The sequence below is a fragment of the Lacerta agilis genome, chromosome 10 (genome assembly GCF_009819535.1).
Source record: "Lacerta agilis isolate rLacAgi1 chromosome 10, rLacAgi1.pri, whole genome shotgun sequence".
In the NCBI taxonomy this organism is placed as follows: Eukaryota; Metazoa; Chordata; class Lepidosauria; order Squamata; family Lacertidae; genus Lacerta; species Lacerta agilis.
The window spans coordinates 13,877,153-13,900,218 of NC_046321.1; the positions used below are offsets into that span (position 1 = coordinate 13,877,153).

Below are 23,066 nucleotides of genomic sequence, written 5' to 3' on the forward strand. Positions count from 1 at the left end.
ACTGTGTTGACAATACTGAGCTAGATGGACCAGCTGCCTGAGTTGGAACAAGGCAGTTTTCTATATTCCTTTGTTGAAGACTCTACCTATAGTGTTTGAAATAAGTTCATTGCCTTTGAGGCCTGAGGCCCCTTCCCAGGTGGGGAGTACTTCCTGGGCATAACACATACTGGTGGACCCCAGTGCCCTCTATAAGCAGGACCAGCCCAATGAATTTTGCTAACTGAGGCAGGAGATCCTGTTGCGCAATCCCATCCCAACCTCACCTCAAGTGTCTCTTCCTGGGAGTAACAGTAATAGTTTTTTTAAAAAAAAATTTTTTTACCAACAGTGCTTTCCTTCCATGGCACCCAAAATCCCCTGCTAGGGGCAGCTGCTTCATTCCACCCAATGGCAGCACTAGTGGTAGCTAGCTTGGAGCTGTCCTTTCTGTTTCCTACAGTGTCCTAGAACAGTCTCCAATCCACCTGCTGCTCAATGGATTGCTGGAAAAGGGAGGTCAGGGATGGATGGATTTTGCAACATGTCTAAATTTCTTGGTTGTAACAATACCTCAAAGCAGTTGGCAAAAAGAAGCAATCAATAATGTTACTGAATAGCAAAAAGGCAGTTAAAAGCAACAATTCCAAACATTTTAAAGAATTAAATAACCAAGCTCAAAAAACAGCTTAGAACACATGTCCACATTCTAATATCTCTAGATAGGTGTAAAGTGAAGGCACCTGCCCGATGTCAATAGGCAGGGAGTTCGAAAGTGTGGGCTCGCTGCCACGCTAAAAGATTGGTTCTTTACAAATGTGGAATGGGTGTTATGTGGCTCTTCCAACAGTGCCAGTTCTGTAGATTGGTCAGTTGAGTGGGCACCTAGGGGGTAAGGCAATATCACAAGGAGATGGGTCAACAGTTAACCCTTCCAGAGCTCTATCACCTTAACAGTTGCCAAGAATGACTTCCTTTGTTTGCGTGCATGAGAGGGCGAGTGGGGAGCATAACAAACATGGGTAGAGCTGATATCTCCCCAGATTGCACCCCGTTTCTTCTAGCAGGGCTATGTTCTGGTGGGCAAGAGACTCAAGATCAGCCTTATTGTCATGTGGGACTCCTATGAATCTATACCTATGTACACACACTGCATGGCGATAGCACAATGGAGAAATGAATTCTGTGCATGAGTGAAGGACTCTTTCTGGCAAGAATGCCTGTGTGCATTTAGTAAGTGGCCTGCCACCATTTCCCAAGCTCTTTGGCAAGAATGCCATGGAACAAATCCAAAATATGAAAGCGTGACACCACTCTAGTGCGATTTGCAGTGCATGTGCCACCCCTCTGATGGATTGGAATAGTTTGGCATCATAGTCAGGGAGTGGACTGAAGCCATGATGATAAGAGCCTGCTGGATCAGGCCAATAGCTCCTCAATTCTGCCTTCACATGGTAGTTTATTCCATTTCCCTGACCTATTTCCCAACTATTAATTTCTGCATTAGTTTTGAACTTTCGCATGATGTGAAAGCCACTTCCAGGAAACTAATGGACTGTAGTACATGCTTAGTGCTCATTTCTGTCTTGTTTCATTCCAGGAAAAAAAAATCCATTTCAGCCCACTTAACCTGGAAAATGGCAAAAGTTAATGTGGCAGAATTTGGGGTAGTATACTGCTGTGCAGTTCTTCTCTGGTTTTTTGTTTGTTTGTTTTTATGGGGGAATAGGTCTGCAGTTCCCAGACTGGATTAACAGTCAGTCCCCTCTTCATAGGGAATTTTTGAGAACTGTAGCTCTGTGAAAGGAGTAGGGGGGTCTCCTAACAGCTGTAAGCACCAGTAACAAACTACAACTCCCATAATTCTTTGGGAGATACCCTGACTCTGCAAGCTGGTATTGTGGTGCTTTATAGGTCAATGTGGCCTAAAATGGTTCTGGTTATCAAAATATCAAAAATCTCATGCTGCTTTTAACCTCCAGCTGCTTCTAACCTCCGTCTGGCCCAGGGACAAAACAGCTTTTGAATGGGTTGGGAGGCTGCACTTGAAGAGAAAAACTACACACCCACACCCCACAGATTCCACCCCCCTTTAGAAATGCACGCTACCACCAATCTGGTGTTTATGTAGCTAGAGGAGGGTTGTCACACCCACCCATCCTACTTTCTTCAAAACGTGTAGCTCTGCTTTTAGGGATTCTTCTGCAAAATGGGGCTTCTAGATCAGGTGGCAGCTTTTATTTTGTACCATAGTAGAAAGAAAAGCCTTGCTACGTTGTTGCCCGTTTTCTACTGAACTGTTCGGCCAAATCTGTTCTTTGGAATATTGGAGAATTTTCTGCCTGTGCGATGGAACCAATATCGTTGGATGTGGGCAACTATTGCTAGGAAAGACGGGCAGCACATTGTTCTGTATGTGAAATGGGCAGGGAGAATCCCTGCCTCCTCCATGAGCCTGTATTGAAAGACTACTCTTTAGTTACCTCCTTTAATCAGGATATTAGGAAATGTTGAGTCCCTTTTGGAAGAAGGGAATAACGACCGAACAGGACTTTTGGAGCACAGAATAGGCCTTGCCCTTAGAGCAGTTGTGTGCATCAGTTTAAATCAACTTCCTTATTATTATTTTATTTATACATTTATTAATATTGCAGTTTTTCTCCACTTGCTTTCAAATCTGTGACTTTAAAATTCACCAGTTCATCTGTTATGTTTTCTGACTTTCTTGCTATATAAAGCTGACATGTGCATTCCTTGTTGTATCCAGCGATTGTGTGAGTTGAAGGCCGTTCATGTGGTTGATCTTTCCATTCTGCGCTCCTCCTCCAGCATCCTCCCGAAGGTTAGGGAGCCCTCCTACACAATGATGCCTGTCTTAATTCTTTTAACTGATTTAATCCTGTATTATTATTATTATTATTATTATTATTATTATTATTATTAGTTACAAATTGTCCTTTACATATGTCTCAAGGAAATGAACCCCCATACGGCCATACCTCGGAAGTTGAACAGAATCCATTCCAGAAGTCTGTTCGACTTCCAAAATGTTCGACTCCCAAAGCACGGCTTCTGATTGGCTGCAGAAAGCTCCTGCAGCCAATCGGAAGCCCCGGAAGCCCCGTTGGACATTTGGCTTCCAAAAGAACGTTCAAAAACCGGAACACTCACTTCCAGGTTTTATCGTTCAGGAGCTGAAACATTCGACTCTCAAGGCATTCAGGAGCCGAGGTATGACTGGACTCTAAAAGTAGTTTTTAAAAACACTACAAAAACAACAACTGGAAACAGGTGTTCATTCTGTACTGTTTTTAAACCTAAGGCACAGCCCTTTGCATTTAGCTGAAAAAGCTTTCTTTTTTCTTAAAGTATTCAGTTGTTTCCAGAAAGCACACATGGAGGGCTGTGGTGTATTTCAACAATGATGCTGTTCCATAGGCCAGGGGCAGCCAGCCCTGCTCCAAATTATCCCTAGGACCTTTACAGCAGAGGGCCAGTAAGAAATAATCATCATATGGGGCTGAAGTGGGAGGGCAGAATCATCCCAAAATGGGCACGGGGACATGGCACCAGCTAATATTTCCCCATTGCTGTTACTGCCTTCGTTTGTTTCATTGAATTTCTGTGTTAGCCCCAGTTATTGGCTGCCTTGGGATTTCTGTTAGAGACAGAGGGAAGCAGGATATAAATGTGCTTTGTGGGGCCCCCTGTAGGTTCCTCAGATCACCTGATCTAGTTGGGCTGCCAAGTGATGACACGCCTTCATTGGGACAAACGATCAAATTTGCAACGGGCAAATCTGTCCATTTCAATTCCTCAGTTTCACGTGTTTCCAGTCTTTAGTTCTCCACATCATTTCTGATTAATTTTTATTTTTTTAAAACAACAACAACTCACTCCACAATTTTAATGTGAGTTTCCCCCAATATACACATTTGGATGGAATATTGCTAAATATTTGTTTGTTTGTTTGTTTGTTTGTTTATTTGCAAACCAGTCTCACCTGAAAAAAGCAGGTAGTGGGGTAAAGTGTCTATTAAATGCATATATTAAGTGAAAATGTGTTTTTTTATGGGCACTTTGCCCCACTATGTGAATTTTTGTATGTTTCTTGGCTGGAGAACTGCAAATTGCAAAATTCGGAGAAGTGCAAATTTGGATGGAAGCCTGTGCTTTGGGTCTCCTGTTGTTTCAGAGAACTCAGATTAGGTAGGCTCACCTTTAACGGTGAACTGAATCCAATTATTCCTGCATCCCACAGTCTTTAGTCCCTCCTGCCTCTGTTGCATTGGGGTGGATTGTAGGGGCGAAGACACCTGGATGCAACCCAGCCAGATGGACGGGGTATAAATAATAAAATAATAAAAATAATAAAAAAATCCCATATTGCCTATTCTGAGCCCACACTGGCACCTTACAGCCTATGTGTTTGCTGCAGGAAAAAAAAATAAGCTCTTCAGTATTTTCCTTCAGTAATTGCGATGCAATATTTTTTAATTTCAGAAGGTCTATATACCACTGGATTGTAACAAAACCTCAAAGCTATTTAGAAAATGGTCAGTAAATCACATGTCCCAGTTAAAACAATTAACTGAAACATTCAAAATAATAATAATAATTAAAACAAATGATAAGGTAAACGGATCCGGGTTAATTTTCCGCGGAATGCACACTCGACAAATCCCAGCTAATCCTGGTCTTGAGAGCACATTTTTATCTGTGGGTGCCTGTTTATTGCATTCACGTTTATTGCAGTGTGTGGAGAGGTCCTTTGGAGGCCAGTGAAAAGTTATGGGTTGTGCAGAACGTAGCAACTTTGAAACTTGATATTATTTACCAAAATGACACACCGCTATTAGGCGACTACCTTTCTGTTCATGCCACTTAATATTTTAGACATCAGGTTCCAAATGCAGCTGACTCGCTTACTGCAACTGTTGAAAACGATAAATCTCGGCTGCCCCCAGATATAACAGTGGGCGGGTAAGCATTTATTTTGCAGAGAGCTCTTGGCTAGAATTTCCCCCCTGCCTTGCACTGACAGATGCCAATCTGACCTTTTGCAAAGCTCATCTATTTTCCCAAGCCTTCCCCCTGCTCACCCACCCACCGGAGAATGGGAAGAGTGGATGTGGATAACATTTGAAATCGGTGTATCCTATCCTGTCTCTCATTTGCCTGTAACTAAATGGGGCGCATAGGCTGCTGCAGTATTGACAAGCTTTCCATTTGCAATTAAAGCCAGGTTTCTTTCATATAAATAAGATAGAGAGTCACGGTTTTATGTGTTTCACATGCTTTCTTTGGAGAAAGTCTCACAGATTTCAGTGGAATTTTAATTCCAGTTAGTTCTCCCTGGAGCACAAGTTAAAGTTTCTGATAGAAGCAGTGATTAAAAATCAACTCTCTTTTTTTAACTTCCGAGGGTTGCATCATCATTCCCAATATTTACTCACAATGTCTTTTCTCCCTTTTGTCTTTACCCAGTTAAAACTTGACATGTAATCTCCTTGGGGCAGGGACTGCCACCTCATTTGCATTGCAAAAGCAGCACGATCACTGCCACGTTATTAATAGGTTACCCTGTGTATAAGATTCACATCCAGCTAATTGTTATATAAAGAATCAAAACATCAAGGAGCATTGTTGAAGAAAGTGAATTCTCTCCTTCGTGACTTGCAGCAAAACCCCCACCTGGCAGATTTCAGTCTCTGGATTGAAAAGGAAAGATGGTTTGCATCTGTGCACTAATATTCAAAGTTACAGGGCTGCCTCTAGTACTAGCCATAATCAGAGTAGACCCATTAAGATTAATGAACAAGACTGGATAGCTGAGTTGCTTAGAGTGTAGTTACAGGTGGGTAGCCGTGTTGGTCTGCCATCGTCAAAACAAAATAAAATAAAAAATTCTTTCCAGTAGCACCTTAGGTCTCTAAGGTGCTACTGGAAAGAATTTTTTATTTTATTTTGTTTAGAGTGTAGTGTTGATAACGCCAAGGTTGCAAGTTCAATTCCCATATGGGACAGCTGCATATTCTTGCATTGCAGGAGGGTGAACCTGGATGATTCTCAGGGTCCCTTCAAACTCTTATCATTCTATGATTCTAACCTAGCATTTACTTAATTTCAGTGGGACTTCACTGGGCAGAATGTGGTTGGGTGTATTCCACTGAACATGAGAAGCTTCCCACATACTAGGGCAGATCATTACTCAGTCTAGTTGTTACCATCCCCAATTCCCTAGGGCAGATCTCTTTCATTACTTGGCATTGGAGACTGAATCTGGGGCCTTTGCAAGCAAAACCTGTTATGAGGAGCTCTCTGGCTACTATCCCGTCCTCTCTATTCCTGGGTGCTAGCTCCTAGTTGGGTGTTTTCTTCAAACTAAGGTTGGCAAAGACTCAGTATTATATCTGTGCAGAGGCTCATATGCTGAGTATTCAATCATGGTTCTTGTTTTTAAATGGGGAGCCACCTGCCCTGCTCTCCTTCTTTTTTTAAAAAAATAGAACTTTCTAAGACCAGCCTTGACCTTCCTTGGCTTCCTTCCTTCCTATCTCTTCCCATTCCTGTTCTCTGCAGAATCTGGCACACTTCTGCCAATGCACACGGCCTCTTTGGGTATCCCTTCTTAGCATTTAGGGAATTGTGGCCCTGAAGGCGTGATTTCCAGCCTAGAGAAAATGGTCATTCCAGAGGCTGGTGTTCACATGCATAGTTCTCGCTGTATTTAAGGACGTCTCACCTGTCCCGTTGCATTCAGTGCCACAGGGATCCCAAGCGTGCACATTTAACCGAAATAAAGGCAGTCGTTCTTAATCACGGTAATCCTTCCTGAATATTTGTGCGCAGTGTCCAGTGTTGCAGGTGGGTTGGATCAGGAGGAGCCTTCCTCTGACGGAAGGTGGGGACTTTTGGATCCAGCCCCCTGTGTTTCACATGAAGACAGTAAGCAATCTAAAAAGGGAACGTTTGAACCATGTGTGCGCTGATGACAGTACAGCTCTAAATGCATTTGCTTTCTGAATCTGTGGCATTGACATGCCTTGACACAATGTCTATATGCTGGAGAAGTGGAATAGGACTGAGAAAGCACGAGTTCTTTGAGCACCACCATCAAAATTTGCTTGAAATGAATTTTTTTTTAGCCTGCTGGGAGAAGCAGCTGAGAAATCTTGAGGGAAGCAGTAAGACCGGTTGTTGTTGTTATTTTGGAGGGGGGAGCACACCAGCAGGTTGCAGGCCTAACTGGAAACCAAGTGAATATTAATGCTGCTATTTAGTGGAGCTGGTATGTGGTGGGTGTCACGTGCCTCTCACCAGCATTTGCTCTTGTGTTTGGGGGAGTCTGCAACTGGTGAGGAAATGGGGCAGTGGGCAAAAGTAATTTGGAGCACCTCGGAAACTAGTATACACCAAGTCAGACTATTTCTCCACCTAGTTTGGTATTGTCTACACGGACTGGCAGAGGCTCTCTCCAGGATTTCAGGCTGGAAGCCTTTTCCAGCCCTTCCTGGAGACGGTGAGGATCGAATCTGGGACTTTTGGTTTGCAAAGTCAACGTTCTTCCCTTGAGCTGTGGAATGGTAAAAGTCTCTGGGCTGTTTTTCAGTTAAGCAAGAAAAGTTGACTAGGCAGTAGGGCTGGGCGATGTATCGTCCAAAAACAGTTTTAAGTCCATCTCATGAAATCAGTTTTATAATTTTTGAATTGGTAATATATCATAAATCATGATATGTGTTCGTGCTATGCAAAAATCACAATGCAGGAAAAATAATTAAGCTAGTGCCTCTACATAGCTCCATTCTTATTTCAGACATTGTGACATATCAGTATATCATATATCAGTATATTGTGATGTTTAGCTGGTGATATATCATGATGTTGAAAACCAGATATTGCCCAGCACTGCCTTTTATGAAGGTTGTGGGAAAGTGGATAGAGAGCCATTTTTTTTCCTCCCATTATCATAATGCTAGAACTCTGGGTCAGGCATTTATGCTACTGGCTAGTAATTTCAATAGAGAAGCAAAAGAAGCATTTCTTCACACACAAGTAACTTTATTCCCAAAAGATGTGGTGACTTTTAAAAGGGGCTTAGCCATGGTGGACATATCTATCAATGATCCTTGGTCATGATGGGTTTATGAAACTTTCCGGTTCTGAAGCACTATGCCACTGGATTACAGTTGCTAGGGGGTGACACTGGGGGAGGCCTTGTGTCTTCCTGCACTATGGCGGGTTTTTTGTAGGCATCTGGAAAGCCATTCTCTGAAGGCCTAAGATGCTGGGCTAGATGGACCTGCGTTCTGATCCAGCAGGAATCTCCTTACACTCCGGCTATAGACAAGACCTGCCACTGCGCTCCATTCCAAACAACATTGGGAGATCCAAATAATGTTCATTCTGCACTTGTGGAGAATCAATATTTGACTACTCTTTGGAACTCCCCGCACAGTTGCTTTTTCTGTATTGGTTTTGGTGGCTGCTAAAACCATTCTTGTTTCCACAATCCTACCCAGGCATGCAATATTATGATGCATAATAGTTTTAAGATGGATGGTTCTATTTACATTTGAAAATGTTATCTTTAATAGTGCTTTCGATACTAATTTATGTATATATATTTAAATGAGTATTTTAGACGATCCTTTGCAAACAGCGTACAGGTTTTTAAAAATTGAGTAAACACTACACAGATAAGCACATGATCTGGAGCGGGGCTTCCCAAACTTAGGTCTCCATCCATCTGTTCTTAGACTACAATTCCCATAATTCCTGACAATGGTCTTGCTAACTAGGGATGATGGGAGTTGTAGTCCAAAAAAAACCAGCTAGAGACCCAAGTTTGGGAAACCCTGGTCTGGAGAAACATCCAAGGAATTTCAAAGAAAGGGGAAAGCTCTGATAAGTTTCAGTTTGGGGGCAAAGGACCCTGTTCTGCGCATCCCTTGGCTGTGTCACCTGACTTCCTCTTCCCCCTCTCTCCCTCTCTTCTCGTTTCAGGTATACAAATGCTCTCTGTCCAGCCAGACACCAAACCGAAAGGTTGTGCTGGCTGCAACCGTAAGATCAAAGACAGGTATCTCCTAAAGGCCCTGGACAAATACTGGCATGAGGACTGCCTGAAGTGTGCCTGCTGCGACTGCCGTTTGGGGGAGGTAGGCTCTACCTTGTACACCAAAGCCAACCTTATCCTGTGCCGCAGAGACTACCTGAGGTAGGACATTGCTCTTTCTACACACCTTGTACATGCGCCACACTTCCAACTCCTGCTAGGTCCTTTCCATAGCTGTCAAGTTTCGGATTTGAAAATAAGGGATCAGCACCCTCACCCGTCTACGGTTCTCGCGGACAGTCCATGCCGCGGTAACCCCCCCCCAGACTACAAATTAATTTACCCCAGGAAAGAGAAATCAGGGCAGAGAAAAGAAAGCACTTATTCACGCAGCACACGGTTAACCTCTGGAACTCCCTGCCACAGGGAGCAGCGATGGCCACCAGCTTGGATGGCTTTAGAAAAGGATTAGGCAAATTCATGCAGGAGGAGAGGACCACTGATGGCTTCTGGCCAGGTTGGCTCTGCTCTGCCTCCAGTTAGGGGCAGCAATGCTGAATCGGAGCACCTGTTGCGGAGAAACATTCGTCTATTTTATCTTCTTCTTTATATATCTGTCTGTCTGTTTGTTATTAGGTATTTATATCCCACCTTTTTCTCCAAGGAGCTCCCTGGTCCTAGTCCTCATTTAATCCCCACAACTGTCCTGTGAGGTAGGCAGGCAGGCAGGGCTGAGAAAGACAGGGACCCAAGGAGTCCCCGGACTCCAACTCTCCTTCCCGGAAATAAGGGAAATTTAAGGGATATCAACAATAAGGGATAGCTGCGGGAAACGGCTTGGAATAAGGGAGTTTCCCCCCAAAAAGGGAGACTTGACAGCTATGGTCCTTTCCCCTCACACTGTCTGCTGCATCGCTGTCGCTACGGATACTTTGCCACCCGGCTGCACCACAACAAGCATACAAATGCTGCTCAGAGTGGAGGAACGGTGTCGTAGGCTCGTTCTTGGGCCTTGAGCCCACATAAGGAAGATGTTTTTCCTAAGTGCTATGCTGAGGTTTTTTATTTTATTTTTAGGAATGCATCTTTGACTGTGCCCCCCCTTCTACAAATGGTGGTGGTAGGCTGTGATCATAAGTAGCTTTATTTAAAATGAAGGATCTGCAGAAATCCTGTTTCTATTTTCCTCTGGACAAGCAGCTTACCCACATGATAAAAATAGGCCTCGGTTTCTGGACTGTACCAGTTCTGGTGGCTGAAGGATGTATTTGTTTGTGTATTTCCCCCTCAGTTGGATGGGTGAGTGGGAATCCAGAACGATGGAAACTTAGCGTGTCTGGGAGAATCGTAGGCTAGAATATTTCTCTTGGACCAGTTGCAGAACTGTACTCAAGGTTATGCAGCTGTTAATACTCTTTAATACTTATTAATAACTCTTTATTAAGCTTGGGTTCAAAAATTGCCTTCTCCTCCTAATTCCCTGTAATGAATGGGGGCACAATGTTGACCTTTCAGCTTAAGCTAACCACTTAATTTTTTTAACCTGAGAGTATCTGGAGCTTATGTTACAGAGCATCCAACCCTAGTTTCACTTCATCTGCATTTGTTTCCAGGAAGTTTCCAGCAGCAGGTTATATACCATGCAGCAGGTACTACGTACATTTTGGAAGATGCCAAATTAGGAGAGGCTACACCACAATGAGAATATGGGATGGCGTTCTTCTTTTTTGGATGCAGCACATTGGCCTGTTCCAAAACTAACAGTTCCATCCACCATAATTCCTATTCCAAACAGTTAATTAACTGCCACAAAGGATAGCTCTTTAACTATCTGCACTGAACAGTACACATTTAATTCCTAGCACTCCCCACTAGGCTACAACTAGGTCTCTCATCTCTCTATGTTGGCGCAGAAGCCTTTTCAGTATGTTGTGGTGAGTTCAGTGGCCTGCTCAGGCTGTACTAGGTAAACTGCTATCTCTATAAATTTAGTTTTTCGGGTTGCTGGGATATAGTTGTGTTTGTAGACCCTGCAATCATCCTCTGAGACCCTTCTTCGTGTGCCCTGTCCACAAGAAGTCCGGAGGGTGGCAACACGAGAACGGGCCTTTTCTGTGGTGGCTCCTCATTTGTGGAATGCTCTCCCCAGGGAGGTTCGCCTGGCACCTTCATTGCATATCTTTAGGCGACAGGCAAAAACATCCATTTTCTCTCAGGCCTTTGGCTAATTAAACAATCTAGGGCCTTTTAAACTGTGTGTGTTGGGGGGGAGTATTTTGTTTGTTATGTCATGTATTTTTGAGTTTTTATACTTTAAATCACCCTGTGATCCTCTGATGAAGGGTAGCATATAAATTAAACCAACAAACAACCTCTTAATTTAAGTCTGTAAGCAAGTAAGACTTTGGAATAAGTTAATTGTGTCTACTCATTCTATATTGGGGGGGACGGACTGTCCCCATGCTGTCTGCGCCATCCCCACCCCCCACAAGCGATCTGAACTCATGAGCCAATCACTCATATATGTCAACCTCAGGAATTTTCTGTCTGTCTCAGGCTGAGAGCAGATGTGGTGTGGTTGAAGAGGAATCAGAGAACTGATAGCAGCTTGAAGGAGGCTTAGCTGCATGTGGTATTCATGGTATTCATGTCACTTTGGGCAAATTGGTGTTGCTGGTTTTTTTGAAACCCCACAAAAACCTGCGACACCTATTTGTTAGAGGCAACAGGAAGGCAAAAAAAGAGAGGTCAAAACTAGAGAATTCACTCCCACAAGAAGTAGTGATGACCACCAAACATGCTCCACACCCAAACATATTTTCCTGTCCAATCTTTGGGTAGGGTTTTTTTTGTGTGTGCCCCCACCCGCCACCCTGACAAATGTGGTAAAGAAAGTGTTTGCCCCAAACCCAGGCCTACTCCCAAGTGATGAAGCCTGACTGGAGTGGAATAAAGCTCCCAGTTTCACGTGGGAATTGGCACCGTCGGTCCAGCCCCCTTCTCCCGATCTAGCCTCGGCTCTTCCCCGTCGTGATCACTTGCTTATACTTAAATGCGCTATTTATGTTAAACTTCAAGTTGATGCACTTAACGTAATTGCCGACAGTCATTTGCCTCATTGCGCCCGTATGTACTTAGCTATGCAGTGAACCTGTAAAAAGAAATCTCCATTTTTATGCTAATCCGGGAGGTAAAGTGTTCTCCCTTTTGTAGGCAAATAAGCTTTCATATTTAGTCACTGACTTGATAGGGATACGAGGAAAGAATTGTCTATGCTAATGACTGCATTAGGGTTAGGTTGCAGCTTCGGTCTACCTCCTTTAGAGGCTTTTTTTTAAAAAACCTTCCTGTATTTTAAGCATCTCGGAACACCTGTGTACTTCTAATTTGTGGCGCCCTCTAGAGGTATGCAGGTTCTGTACCAAATGCCTTCCTCTTTCATAACACTCAGAGTTTGCAGGGAAGGAGGTGGTCTTTCAGGGAGTCGGGTCCTAAGTCGTTCAGGGCTTTAAACCCTTGAATTTGGCCCGGAAATGAACTGACAACCAGTGCAGCCGTTTTAGAACTCCAGCCAGTGACCTGGTTGTTGTCTCTGGGAAGTCCACAAACAGGGCATGAGGGCACTCAGTCTTGTTCCTCAGCAATGCCATCTTTGAACCTAGTAGTGTGATATAGCTATTGACGCCATCTAGCTACCAGTAGCCTTATCCTTCATGATTTTTCTCCATTTCCCTTGTAAAGCCATATAGTTTTGGTTGCAGTCACTACGTCTTGTGGTAGCAAAACTATAACAACCTAATTCCTCATTTACCTCAGGGGGACTGTACGATCCAACCTCTATTAATATTCTGCCAACTAGTCAAATATTGGGATTCTCCTTGCGACCTTTATTGATATCTGAGGATGCAACTAGCAATGTTCCTTGGACTGTGTCAGATTTTTTTTTTTTTAAATAGTGTTCATTAGCGTTTCCAGTTTTGGAAATATGAATGAGGTTAGCACTACAGTAGTTTGTGGTGCCTTTTGAGGAGAGAGTGAGCCAGTGAGATAATCGCTTTCTGTTGAAGTGGTTTGTTTGTTTATTTGTTTGTTTTCAAATGGTTAAGACTGACATGTGGGTCACCTTTCATGGAACACTTAGAGACGTCACTCCAAAGTCAGAAACAACATTTTGAATGGAAGTCTAAAACCACCTCCCCCCTCTTTAATTTGAGTGCTTTGTTTTAAGAATTAATCTGTCTTTCTGGTGCACTTCTGTGGTGCCCTTTTTTAGCTGGACAGGTAAATGTTGGGTGTTTCTGTGGAGCGTTAAGGGTGGGTTTTATTATTGGGATTTTGCCACGAGCTGTCAAGGTGTGTGAAGAACAGTCCATAACAATAAATGCAATTCCTAGAGTTGTGGAACTTAATTACCCTCTCTTCCCCATTATTGTTTCTCTTAAAATTAGGAATAGTTTTTAAGCTAGTTGACGAGTAGTCAAAATTTCCAGAATCAAAGCTTAATAAATAAAATTTAAAAAGTGTAGTTGGATACAGATTAGCTGAAGGTCTCCTATTTAAATTCTCAGTGTGATGGACGTATTGATACTTCATGATATATTTTTCTCTCAAGCAGTAGTTCTAAATTTTCTGTGTCCAGGGATACTGTTTCTGCTGAAGAACTTCCACATACCCACCACTGAGTGCAATGCAGAGGTTTAGGGAGTGTATTGGGGAGCAGCCTGTCCCAAACTTGGTGTTGTTGGACTACAACTCCCATCATCCCTAGTCAGTAGGGGCGGGGCGGGATGACGACAAGTGTGGCTTATGGATTCCACAAGTTAGGCACAAACTTTCCTGTTTTGTATCAACAGTCTTGCATTCCTCCAAGGAGTCTTGAAGGCCCTAGTATAGTTCAGGTATGGAGAGCTTTCCTCTGAGTGCACTGTGGGCCACTGCAAAAGTCCCAGGGTTCTCTGGGAGAGAGGGGTGTAAGATTTAAGTCTGTGGCATGGAGATGAGAATTGCTAGTCCTGAGTCCATGTTACTTGCTTTCCACAATTGCTTCCCCTAGAAGAGGGGAAGGATCCACTTGGCAACAAAGCATAATCTCTAGGGATGCCTGAGGAATTCAGTTTTTTTGTGTAGATTCCAATGTGAATTGGCCTCATCTGGGCCTCTTGGGCTAATATGTGGATTGGATTGTACTTAGTCTTCGGATTTTGCACTTCTCCCAAATTTGCAATACCGTACATTACAACTTTCTTCAGCTAAGATCTTGTAACATGTTGCACAATGCATAATTTAGTATCAAGTATGCTTTGGACGTACGTTGAGATAAAAACATAATTATGTGCAGTGCTATTTTTCTAGAAAAGAGGTGCCGTAACTCACCACGAACACCTCCCTTGTTCTCTTAGAATGGCAATGGCACCCACCTAAGAGGTGCCGGAACTGAGTTCTGGCAAGTTCCAGCTGAAAGAAAGCGCTGATTATGTGTTTAAATATGAATTTTTATATGCATTTAAAACACAGATTAAAAACAGGATGGGATAGATTTAGGAATGAATTCTTGCAAAGTGACACAAACTGGAAACAGACTGATCCCTCCAGCTCTGCTCATGACACATAGAGCCCTTTCTCCCCCTTAAAATTTGGCACATGGCCTGTCAAGATCAAATTTGCCATTTAGCCCACCTGCATATGCAAAAGGGCTGTCGCTCAGCAAGTGAGCATCTGCTTTGCATGCAAAAAGTTGCACTTTCAGTCTCCAGCATCTTCAGGTAGGGTGGGAAAGGCTGCTGCCTGAGACCTTGGAGAGCTGTTGCCAGAGTGTGGTCCATTAGGGCAAATGAGCCACTGCCCCGCCAACCTGAGTCTGCCTTCAGCCAGCCCTACAACTGCCTGCCTCCTTACTGAACAAGTCCAGAGGGTTCTCCCTCTGTCTCCGCCTCACCTTTGCAGAACTTGGTAACAGGAAGGAGAAAACCGGAATGATTTGCCCTACAAATCCCATTGGTCACTCGTCTCCACTGCACTTTGATGGCCAAGTGGTCTAACTTGGTCTAGAGCACTTCTCCATGTCCTAGCAGCACTCCTGTAGCATCCTGGGCCAGTTCCTTTTGCCCCTACGTGTTAGAGGAGCAGATAAGATTTCCAGGCAGCTGCATGGCAGGGCGCTGTGCAGCTCTGCTGCTGAAGTTAGTATCTGGCCATGTGGTATGAAATAGATGAATGCCTGGCAAGTATAGGTAATTCAGTTGCATTAACTAATGAGCTTCATCAGATGCAATGGAAATAACGAAAGTGCAGCTGCACAGAGCTGGTAGCAATGTAGGTCAATCACCCTTTTCACTTTGGGTTTTTAACTAGGCGTACCCTGCTGAGCAGCCAATGACTACAAAGTGCTGTTTCATTTCCAATTTAATTTTGGCAGCATTTTACCAAAGAGCCGCTATTCTCCCACATGCACACATACACACACACACACACGGCTTAAATTATCTTTGCACTCTGAGACTTTAACTCCAATTTGGAGATGCTAAATGTCTCTCTCTCTGTGTGTGTGTCTTAGCAAAGATTATGGTGCCTTTCTAAAACGTGGGGTTTTTTCCCCTTAAAAAAAAAAAAACCCTTCTGCATAGAAATTGAATTACTGCACTTTATACAACTGTCATGTTAAATATTCCAGCCATGCACAGGGCTCCTGTAAAGAGGATTATCAAGCTTGAATATGGGGGGAGTTTTTCCCCGCTGCCCCTTTTGAAAAATACATCTTGAAGCTTAGTGGTCTCTTCCTTCCCCACCCTCTTCTCATGGCCTGTTTAATTAGACTTGTAAATGTGCTGCAGGGTTCCTCCAAAAAGAAGCTGCTCTCATAACCTGGAAGTTTGGCGGAAGAGGAAATGAGCAAGGCCCTGGCAATTTTTTGAGTATCAAAGGCAGAGCAGACCCAAACGACACACTGTGCCAGTGTGGTGTAGTGGTTAAGAGCGGCAGACTCGTTATCTGGGGAACCGGGTTCGCGTCTCCACTCCTCCACATGCAGCTGCTGGGTGACCTTGGGCTAGTCACACTTCTCTGAAGTCTCTCAGCCCCACTCACCTCACAGAGTGTTTGTTGTGGTGGAGGAAGGGAAAGGAGAATGTTAGCCGCTTTGAGACTCCTTCGGGTAGTGAAAAGCGGGATATCAAATCCAAACTCTTACACTGTCTCCTAACAGTTTCAATGAAGCACTGTCAGCTGATAGGGAGAAGGTAGTGCATGCAGAGTGTGAGACGTATGTTTGGCAGCAGCAGTGGCAGCCATCCCCTTTTCTCCTCCTGAGCCCTCTCCCCAGCTGGAAGACAGTAACTGTGTGTGCCATGCAGTCTGCTCTGTGCTCCTGGAACTATCCTGCTGGTGGAGTAGAGGGTCACATCACCAACCATCGGTCTGGTCATCTTCTGCATATGGAATGGCAAAGGGCACCATCTTGTCCTTTGCCTCAGGCGGCAAAAGCTCTTGGTCTTGCCGCATCTCTTTGACATGGATGGAAGCTGCACTTCCTTTCAGTGGAGAACCACCTGGGCATTTGTGGCCTGTGGGTCAAATCTCTCTGGGCTCCGTTCTGTTGTCCTTAATCCACCCCAAACATGAACACAGTTGGCCGCTTGAGGTAGGTGCTAGGGCTGCACGATATATTGATATAGCACCCCCAAACCCAATTTGAAGTCCATATTGCGATACCAGTTTCATAATTTTTGACCTGGCACTATATCGCAAATCATGACGTGTGCGCGCTTGTGTGCTATGCAAAATTACAATGTGGGGGAACCCATGAATACAGCCAATGCTCCTCTAGATTCCTGCAGCCCCTGTTTATCCTGCTGGCTCAGCTGTCCCCTGCCGCCTCCAGGGGCAAGCGAATCGCAAGAGCAGGGGCTGGCAAAAGCCACGAAGTGGGAAAAATCATGAAGCCAGCCATTGCCTCTATATAGCTCCATCCTTATTTCAGACACCATGATATATCGGCATATTCCTGCTTTCTGAAACAGTATCCAGACTGAAGCACAGCCATCGTTTGAAATTTGCGCTGCTCTGAAGTTTGCAGGGCAGTTCTCCAGCCCAGTAAAATGTGCAAAAATGCACAGACTAGGGTAAATGTGCATGTAAATGTATGTATTAGTAAAAATACCGTGTTTTCCGGCGTATAAGACGACTGGGCGTATAAGACGACCTCCAACTTTTCCAGTTAAAATATAGAGTTTGATATATACTGGACTGCAGATTCTCCACCCGGCGTATAAGACGACCCCCGAATTTTGAGAAGATTTTCCTGGATTAAAAAGTAGTCTTATACGCCAGAATATACAGTAACAATAATGCATTGCAGTAGGGAAAACTGTTTTGTAAAAATGTGTGTATTAGCAAAAATGCATACAAAAATATCCACTAAAATGCTGATGAATTTTCATTTTTTTTGTAAGTTAGCAAACTGGTGTGGAGAACTGAATATACGATTGGGGAAAAATAATTATCTTTATTTCATCAAGATTATATACTGCAGTTGACAGATATGCCCATTCCTTGCTGTGATCAATGCAATGATTTGGGTGGGTTTTGGGAAACTCCCCTCTATCCTGCGTCTGTGCCGAAATTCAGATTCGTAGAAAATTCAGTACAGGGCTGCATGCTACTAGAATCTATGAGAATTATTTACTTGGTACTGTACAATTTTCTTTATTTGGAAATTAATCCGTCAATTTTGAGAGCTATGAGTGGGTAATAAAACACATCAAAATCTGGCCTCAGGAATAATTTGACTGGGTGTCAATTTGGGCTATGGTTAAAAGTGTTTTGCTGTAGAATACCAAGTGATGTAAGGAGGATTCTTTCTAAGTTCACAATCACAGTTAAGGCTTGAGTCTACTTATGTGCCCAATCATAGACCAAAAATGTATTTGTGCAGCATAATTTTGTAAATATTTGTGTACACATATACAAATGTGTATGGGTAGTTTAGGAAACCTGGATTATATATGTATATGATATTATGTGTGTGGGAATTGCTTGCATTTTTGATGCAAACTGTGAAAAAAAGTATTCTCATCAAAATCAAGGAATGTGATGGGAATTAGAAAAAAAAGTGCAGATAACCCTGACATTGAGGTTTTCAGCATATTCCAATTGAAGATACAGCTATCATAACAGCAAGTCTTATCTTCCGTTAATTTTTCTAATCGTGTTTAATGTCATCCTAGCTATGATGATTCACTCCCTCTTGTGGCACTGAATTCCATAGTTTAACTATGTGCTGTGTTAAGAAAGACTTCCTTTTCTTCTGCCCGGAACATCATGGCTTTGTTGGAGAGGGGGGAACTCATTGCTATCCTCTGTCTCTGTGCTGTTCATAATCTCTTACACCCCTCTCATTTCCTCCTCCTTTTGCTTGCTTCCCGCCCCCTAAACTAAATAGTCCAAAATGTTACAACCTTTGCTCATAGGTAAAGGTAAAGGGACCCCTGACCATTAGGTCCAGTCGTATCCAACTCTGGGGTTGCAGCGTTCATCTCATGTTACTGGCCGAGGGAGCTGGCGTACAGCTTCCGGGTCATGTGGCCAGCATGACTAAGCCACTTCTGACGAAGCAGAGCAGCGCATGGAAATGCCATTTACTTTCCTGCTGGAGTGGTCCCTATTTATCTACTTGCACTTTGATGTGCTTTCGAACTGCTAGGTGGGCAGGAGCTGGGACCGAGCAACGGGAGCTCACCCCGTCGCGGCGATTTGAACCGCCGACCTTCTGATCAGCAAGCCCTAGGCTCTGTGGTTTAACCCACAGCACCACCTGCGTCCCTCATAGGTACTTGGCCCCGAAACAATTTTGGCTGCCCTCTTCTATACCTTTCCAACGCTTTCTCTGGCTTTCCCCAGCATGAATGCAGAGGCTCTCAGAATTTTGTAGCAGAACGATCTTGCAGAGTGCTGGGAGATGCGTGTCATAAGAGAACAAGCAGCTGGGAGTTACTCCCTCCCCAGCGATTACCGTTTCTCTGTGGAAATGACCAGTTTCTTTCTCCAGCTTCTGATTCTGTTGCATCCTTATCTGATTTCTAGAGCAGCCAGGGAGTCCCCATTGTGTGTGAGCAGAACTGAAATGTGTTTGCATGTAGGGCTGGCTCCAGGTTTGAGGGGCTTCAGGCTCTGGTGGGCCCCCTTCAGGGCTGTCTTTACCCAGGGGTGTGGGGCACCTGGGTGTTGAATTCTGGGGGGCGCCAGGTGCCCACTGCTGTAGCTACCTACCGGTAAGCGTATTGTCTTGAGCTGCTACGCGGCAGCGGGGTCAGCGGCACCTTTGACACGACTGATCTTGCGCCGCCTGCCTGCTAATGCTGGTGTGGGGAGAGCTCTCTGGAAAGTCTCGCTCACCAAAGCCAGGAGGAGAGGGAGTGACAGGAAAGAGGGAGCGACAGGCAGAAAGAGAACGCACCTATCTAGTGATGGGAGAGCGCACAGGCTCTGGAAGAAGAACTTGTATATGTGCGCTCGCAAGGGCCCTCCCAGCTCCTCTAGAAATAAGGTTGCTCCCACAATGAAAGGCTGCCCGAGATGATTACACTGACTCCCAATGTGTTCTTTGTTCTTCTTTAGAAAAGCTGGTTTTAAACAGAACACACACACACACACACACACAAAACACCTCTTTTTGGAGCCACACAGGTGTGAGCACTATTTATCAAATGATAATAGTGACATAAGGCATAATAAAAGTTAATTTGGGGGCTAACTAAATTTGGGGGCTCTGGGCAGATCTTTGCACCCTGGCGGCACATATGCTAAAGACGGCCCTGGCCCCCTTTCAGGTTGATTTAGCCCCTCGGGTTTATTTGGAAGCTAAATTGGCTTTAGCACATGGCTGGCCCACCTGTCAGGCAATGTGAAGTCTTCACCTCGGGTGGCAGGATCCACAGGGGCAACAGATCCCATCATAGATTTCTATTCCTCCCTTGCTCCCGATGTAGATCTTCACTCAGCCCTTCTTTCCTGGTGGGGAGGGAGGCACCATTTTGTGATTCGCCTCAGGCGCAAAAAATGTCTCAGCCTGGCCCTGCTGCAGCATCACAGCGCCCTGATGTGCTCAGTGTAGGAATGCTCTGGAGCACTGTAGGAATGTGAAATGGAGGCTCATAGACGGAGCTCTAGGGCCAGGGCAGATGTAAGCACTGGTGCACCTTCTTCGAGTCCTAGCAGTTGCCTTAGGATGCAAGCCACTGATCCTACAAGAATCTCTGAACAGTTTCCACCCTACAGTCAGCAAAGGTTTGAGAGTATCCCCAAAGATACTGTCAGCTTTGAAGGGGGATGTGTGAATGGGTCCTTCAGAGGCACTTTAAGCGTAGAACGAACATTTGATTTGAGTGCTGCTTCCTTGTTGACATTGTGGGCAGTTTTTCTGACTTCGGTGTCTCATTATTTATGTGAAAATGTTGTCTATTATGTGCCATGGCTGATATTTGGTGACTTCTTGTAAGAACTGTGGGGGGTGAAATACTACCTACTTCACACCATTGTCAGTGCGCATGTAAATAAAATTCCCACAATGGTGCTATCTGTGGCATTTGACGTTGTTCTGGCTCTACAATCCTCGTATCGTTTTATCTAAATTAGTGCTTGGGATTATGTGTGGGTTTTATTCTCTTATGATTGATGAGATAATCCGTGTAGGGGATAAGCTCATTTTTGATGCATGCCAAAACTGGTAACGAAGGAATGTTTTATATAATAAAATATTGCTGAGCTAGACTGATTCATGTATTCTCATTTGCACAGTTTTCTGAGGGGCATATTCAATTATGTTATTACACTTCGTGTTTAATGCTTAACAGCAAATTTCTTCCAGCTTACGACAAATTAAATAAATTGCTACAAGTGTTCTTGCTGGTGGTCTGTCTCTTCTCTTAAAGCACAGCACAGATTAACTTATTTGTTTATACTGAATTGCTGTATAGGCTTGCTTACTTCCAAAATCAAAGATTCTGCAACTTGGAGGTGGCAGCTCTATAAAGGTAGTGGATAGCTCAAAAATACCTTGTTTTTTTTAAAATAATTATAATTAATTTATAATTTAAAAACCCTGGGGGACTAGGAAAGCATTGGCACCCCTGTTGGTGTAAGGTTGCAAAACTGAGTTGGCATGCATACTTGAAGAGACTAATGCGATATCGAGTCCTAATGTTTTTATTTATTTAATTTAAATGGAACTGCTTTTCAGGATCTTGGGTCCTCCCAACATAGCTTCCCCCCTCAAAAAAACACACCATGAATCTCTGAAAAAAGCAAACGCACAGTAGGAATAGCATTGTAGGAATATACAGGGCATATAGTCACATATGCCACAATCTCATATGCCACAATCTCACACAAAACCCCCACAAATCCCCAACATATAACCAAAGCATTCCTCAAATTAATAGGTGTCCTGGCTTGCCTTAATGAAAAGCAGATTGATAAAGATTATTTTTAATTATTTTGTTTGTTTATATGCTGCCCATCTCACCGGCCAGAAATGAAGGAGGGACCCCCCCCCTTATCTCAGGCAAGTGAGTTAAACAGACAAAATATGTTGGCTGGTGCCCCCACTCCCCAGTTCGTATCCCTGCTAGCCCGATCATATTCAGTGATATCACAGGGTGCTTTTGTGGCTGCTTAAAGGTTCAGGTAGGTTCATATCTGCATAAGCAGTCCTTCAAGGAACTTGGGCTTTAAATGTCATGAAACAATTTAGAAATCTTCCTTACAACCGCCCTGAATATTCTTGAGTTCACAGCTTCAGATAGAAACCGATGGGATAGAAAATACGATTGTACATAACATTTGCCCATTTGTAGAATCCTGCTGGTCTTTGTTTCCATAGCATTCCCACCACCACCTCTAGCCACACGAGTGAGGGCATCATCTCTGTGGTGTCCAGAGTGGCAGCTCCTTCAACAATGCCACCATGGTTATGAAAAGCCTCCCTCGCCCCATGCTAGTATTCAACCGTGTTTTTCTAAACTTCCTAATTATTTAAAAGGTCCACCAGAGGCTGCAATTCCTGCGTCAACTAAGGAAATTTAAATTGTCCCAGGAAGTGTTGATCCAATTCTACAGAGGCGTCATTGAAACTGTTCTCTGTAATTCTGTAACAGCTTGGTACGGTACAGCCTCCAAGAGAGACAAGAAAAGGCTCCAACGAGCTGTAAGAATTGCAGAAAGGGTAATTGGTGTTAGCTTGCCTTCAATAGAGACAATTTATGCTACCCGAGTTAGGAAGAAAGCAGAGAGAATTGTAGCAGATCCTTTACATCCCGGTCATCATCTGCTTAATTTACTTCCATCTGGACGTCGCTACAGGACTTCATATACAAAATCGGCCAGGCACAAGAATAGTTCCCCCCCCTTGTGTCATTAAATTGTTAAATTTGTAGTTGTATAGCTGAAGGGGAGGTAAATTATGGGTGGGGTTTCTTTGCTTCTTTGTATTGTGAGAGGAACAGTGTCTGTATGTTTACATTGCAATGTAGCCGAAACAAATTCCAAGTATGTTGGAAAATGTACTTGGCCAATAATAAATTATTCCTATTCCTATAGGTCACCAGCTTACTGTTTTTGGCAGTGCCGGATTTACATATAAACAAGCTAAACAAGCTAAAGCTTAGGGCTGCACTCTCTTGGGGGCCCCCCAAAAAAATTAAAGGGAAAAAAAACCATGGATGTACATTTCCAGAATATAAGATAAAAAACAAATAAAATAAAACCTACATACAGTTAGAGCTTAATAATTATTACACAGTTAATATGCTTCTTAATTGTATTTCACTATTAATATACTTCTTCTTAATTGTATTTCAGTTCAACAATTACTTTGATAAAATACATACTTTGTTATGTGCAAATGGCTTTAGATACCTATTAGGTCCATAAATTACCACATAGCATCTATTCAACACAAAAAAACAGTGACAATTTGTTGTTGACAAAGGACAGCTGGACATATAAAGGGCCCCATTATTTTCAGTAGCTTAATCCG

At 43.6% G+C, this 23,066-nt stretch overlaps 1 protein-coding gene across 5 annotated transcripts in view; it reads left to right on the plus strand.

The window, feature by feature from the left end:
* LMO3 (LIM domain only 3) overlaps positions 1-23,066 on the plus strand; it is an 88,852-nt gene that overhangs the window by 12,232 nt on the left and 53,554 nt on the right. For all 5 annotated transcript variants that reach the window (XM_033161867.1, XM_033161868.1, XM_033161866.1 and 2 more), the window contains exon 2: positions 8,986-9,199. In XM_033161867.1, the coding sequence (XP_033017758.1) occupies positions 8,994-9,199 (206 nt within the window). In that variant the 5' untranslated portion in view covers positions 8,986-8,993. The remainder of the gene's footprint in view (positions 1-8,985; positions 9,200-23,066) is intronic.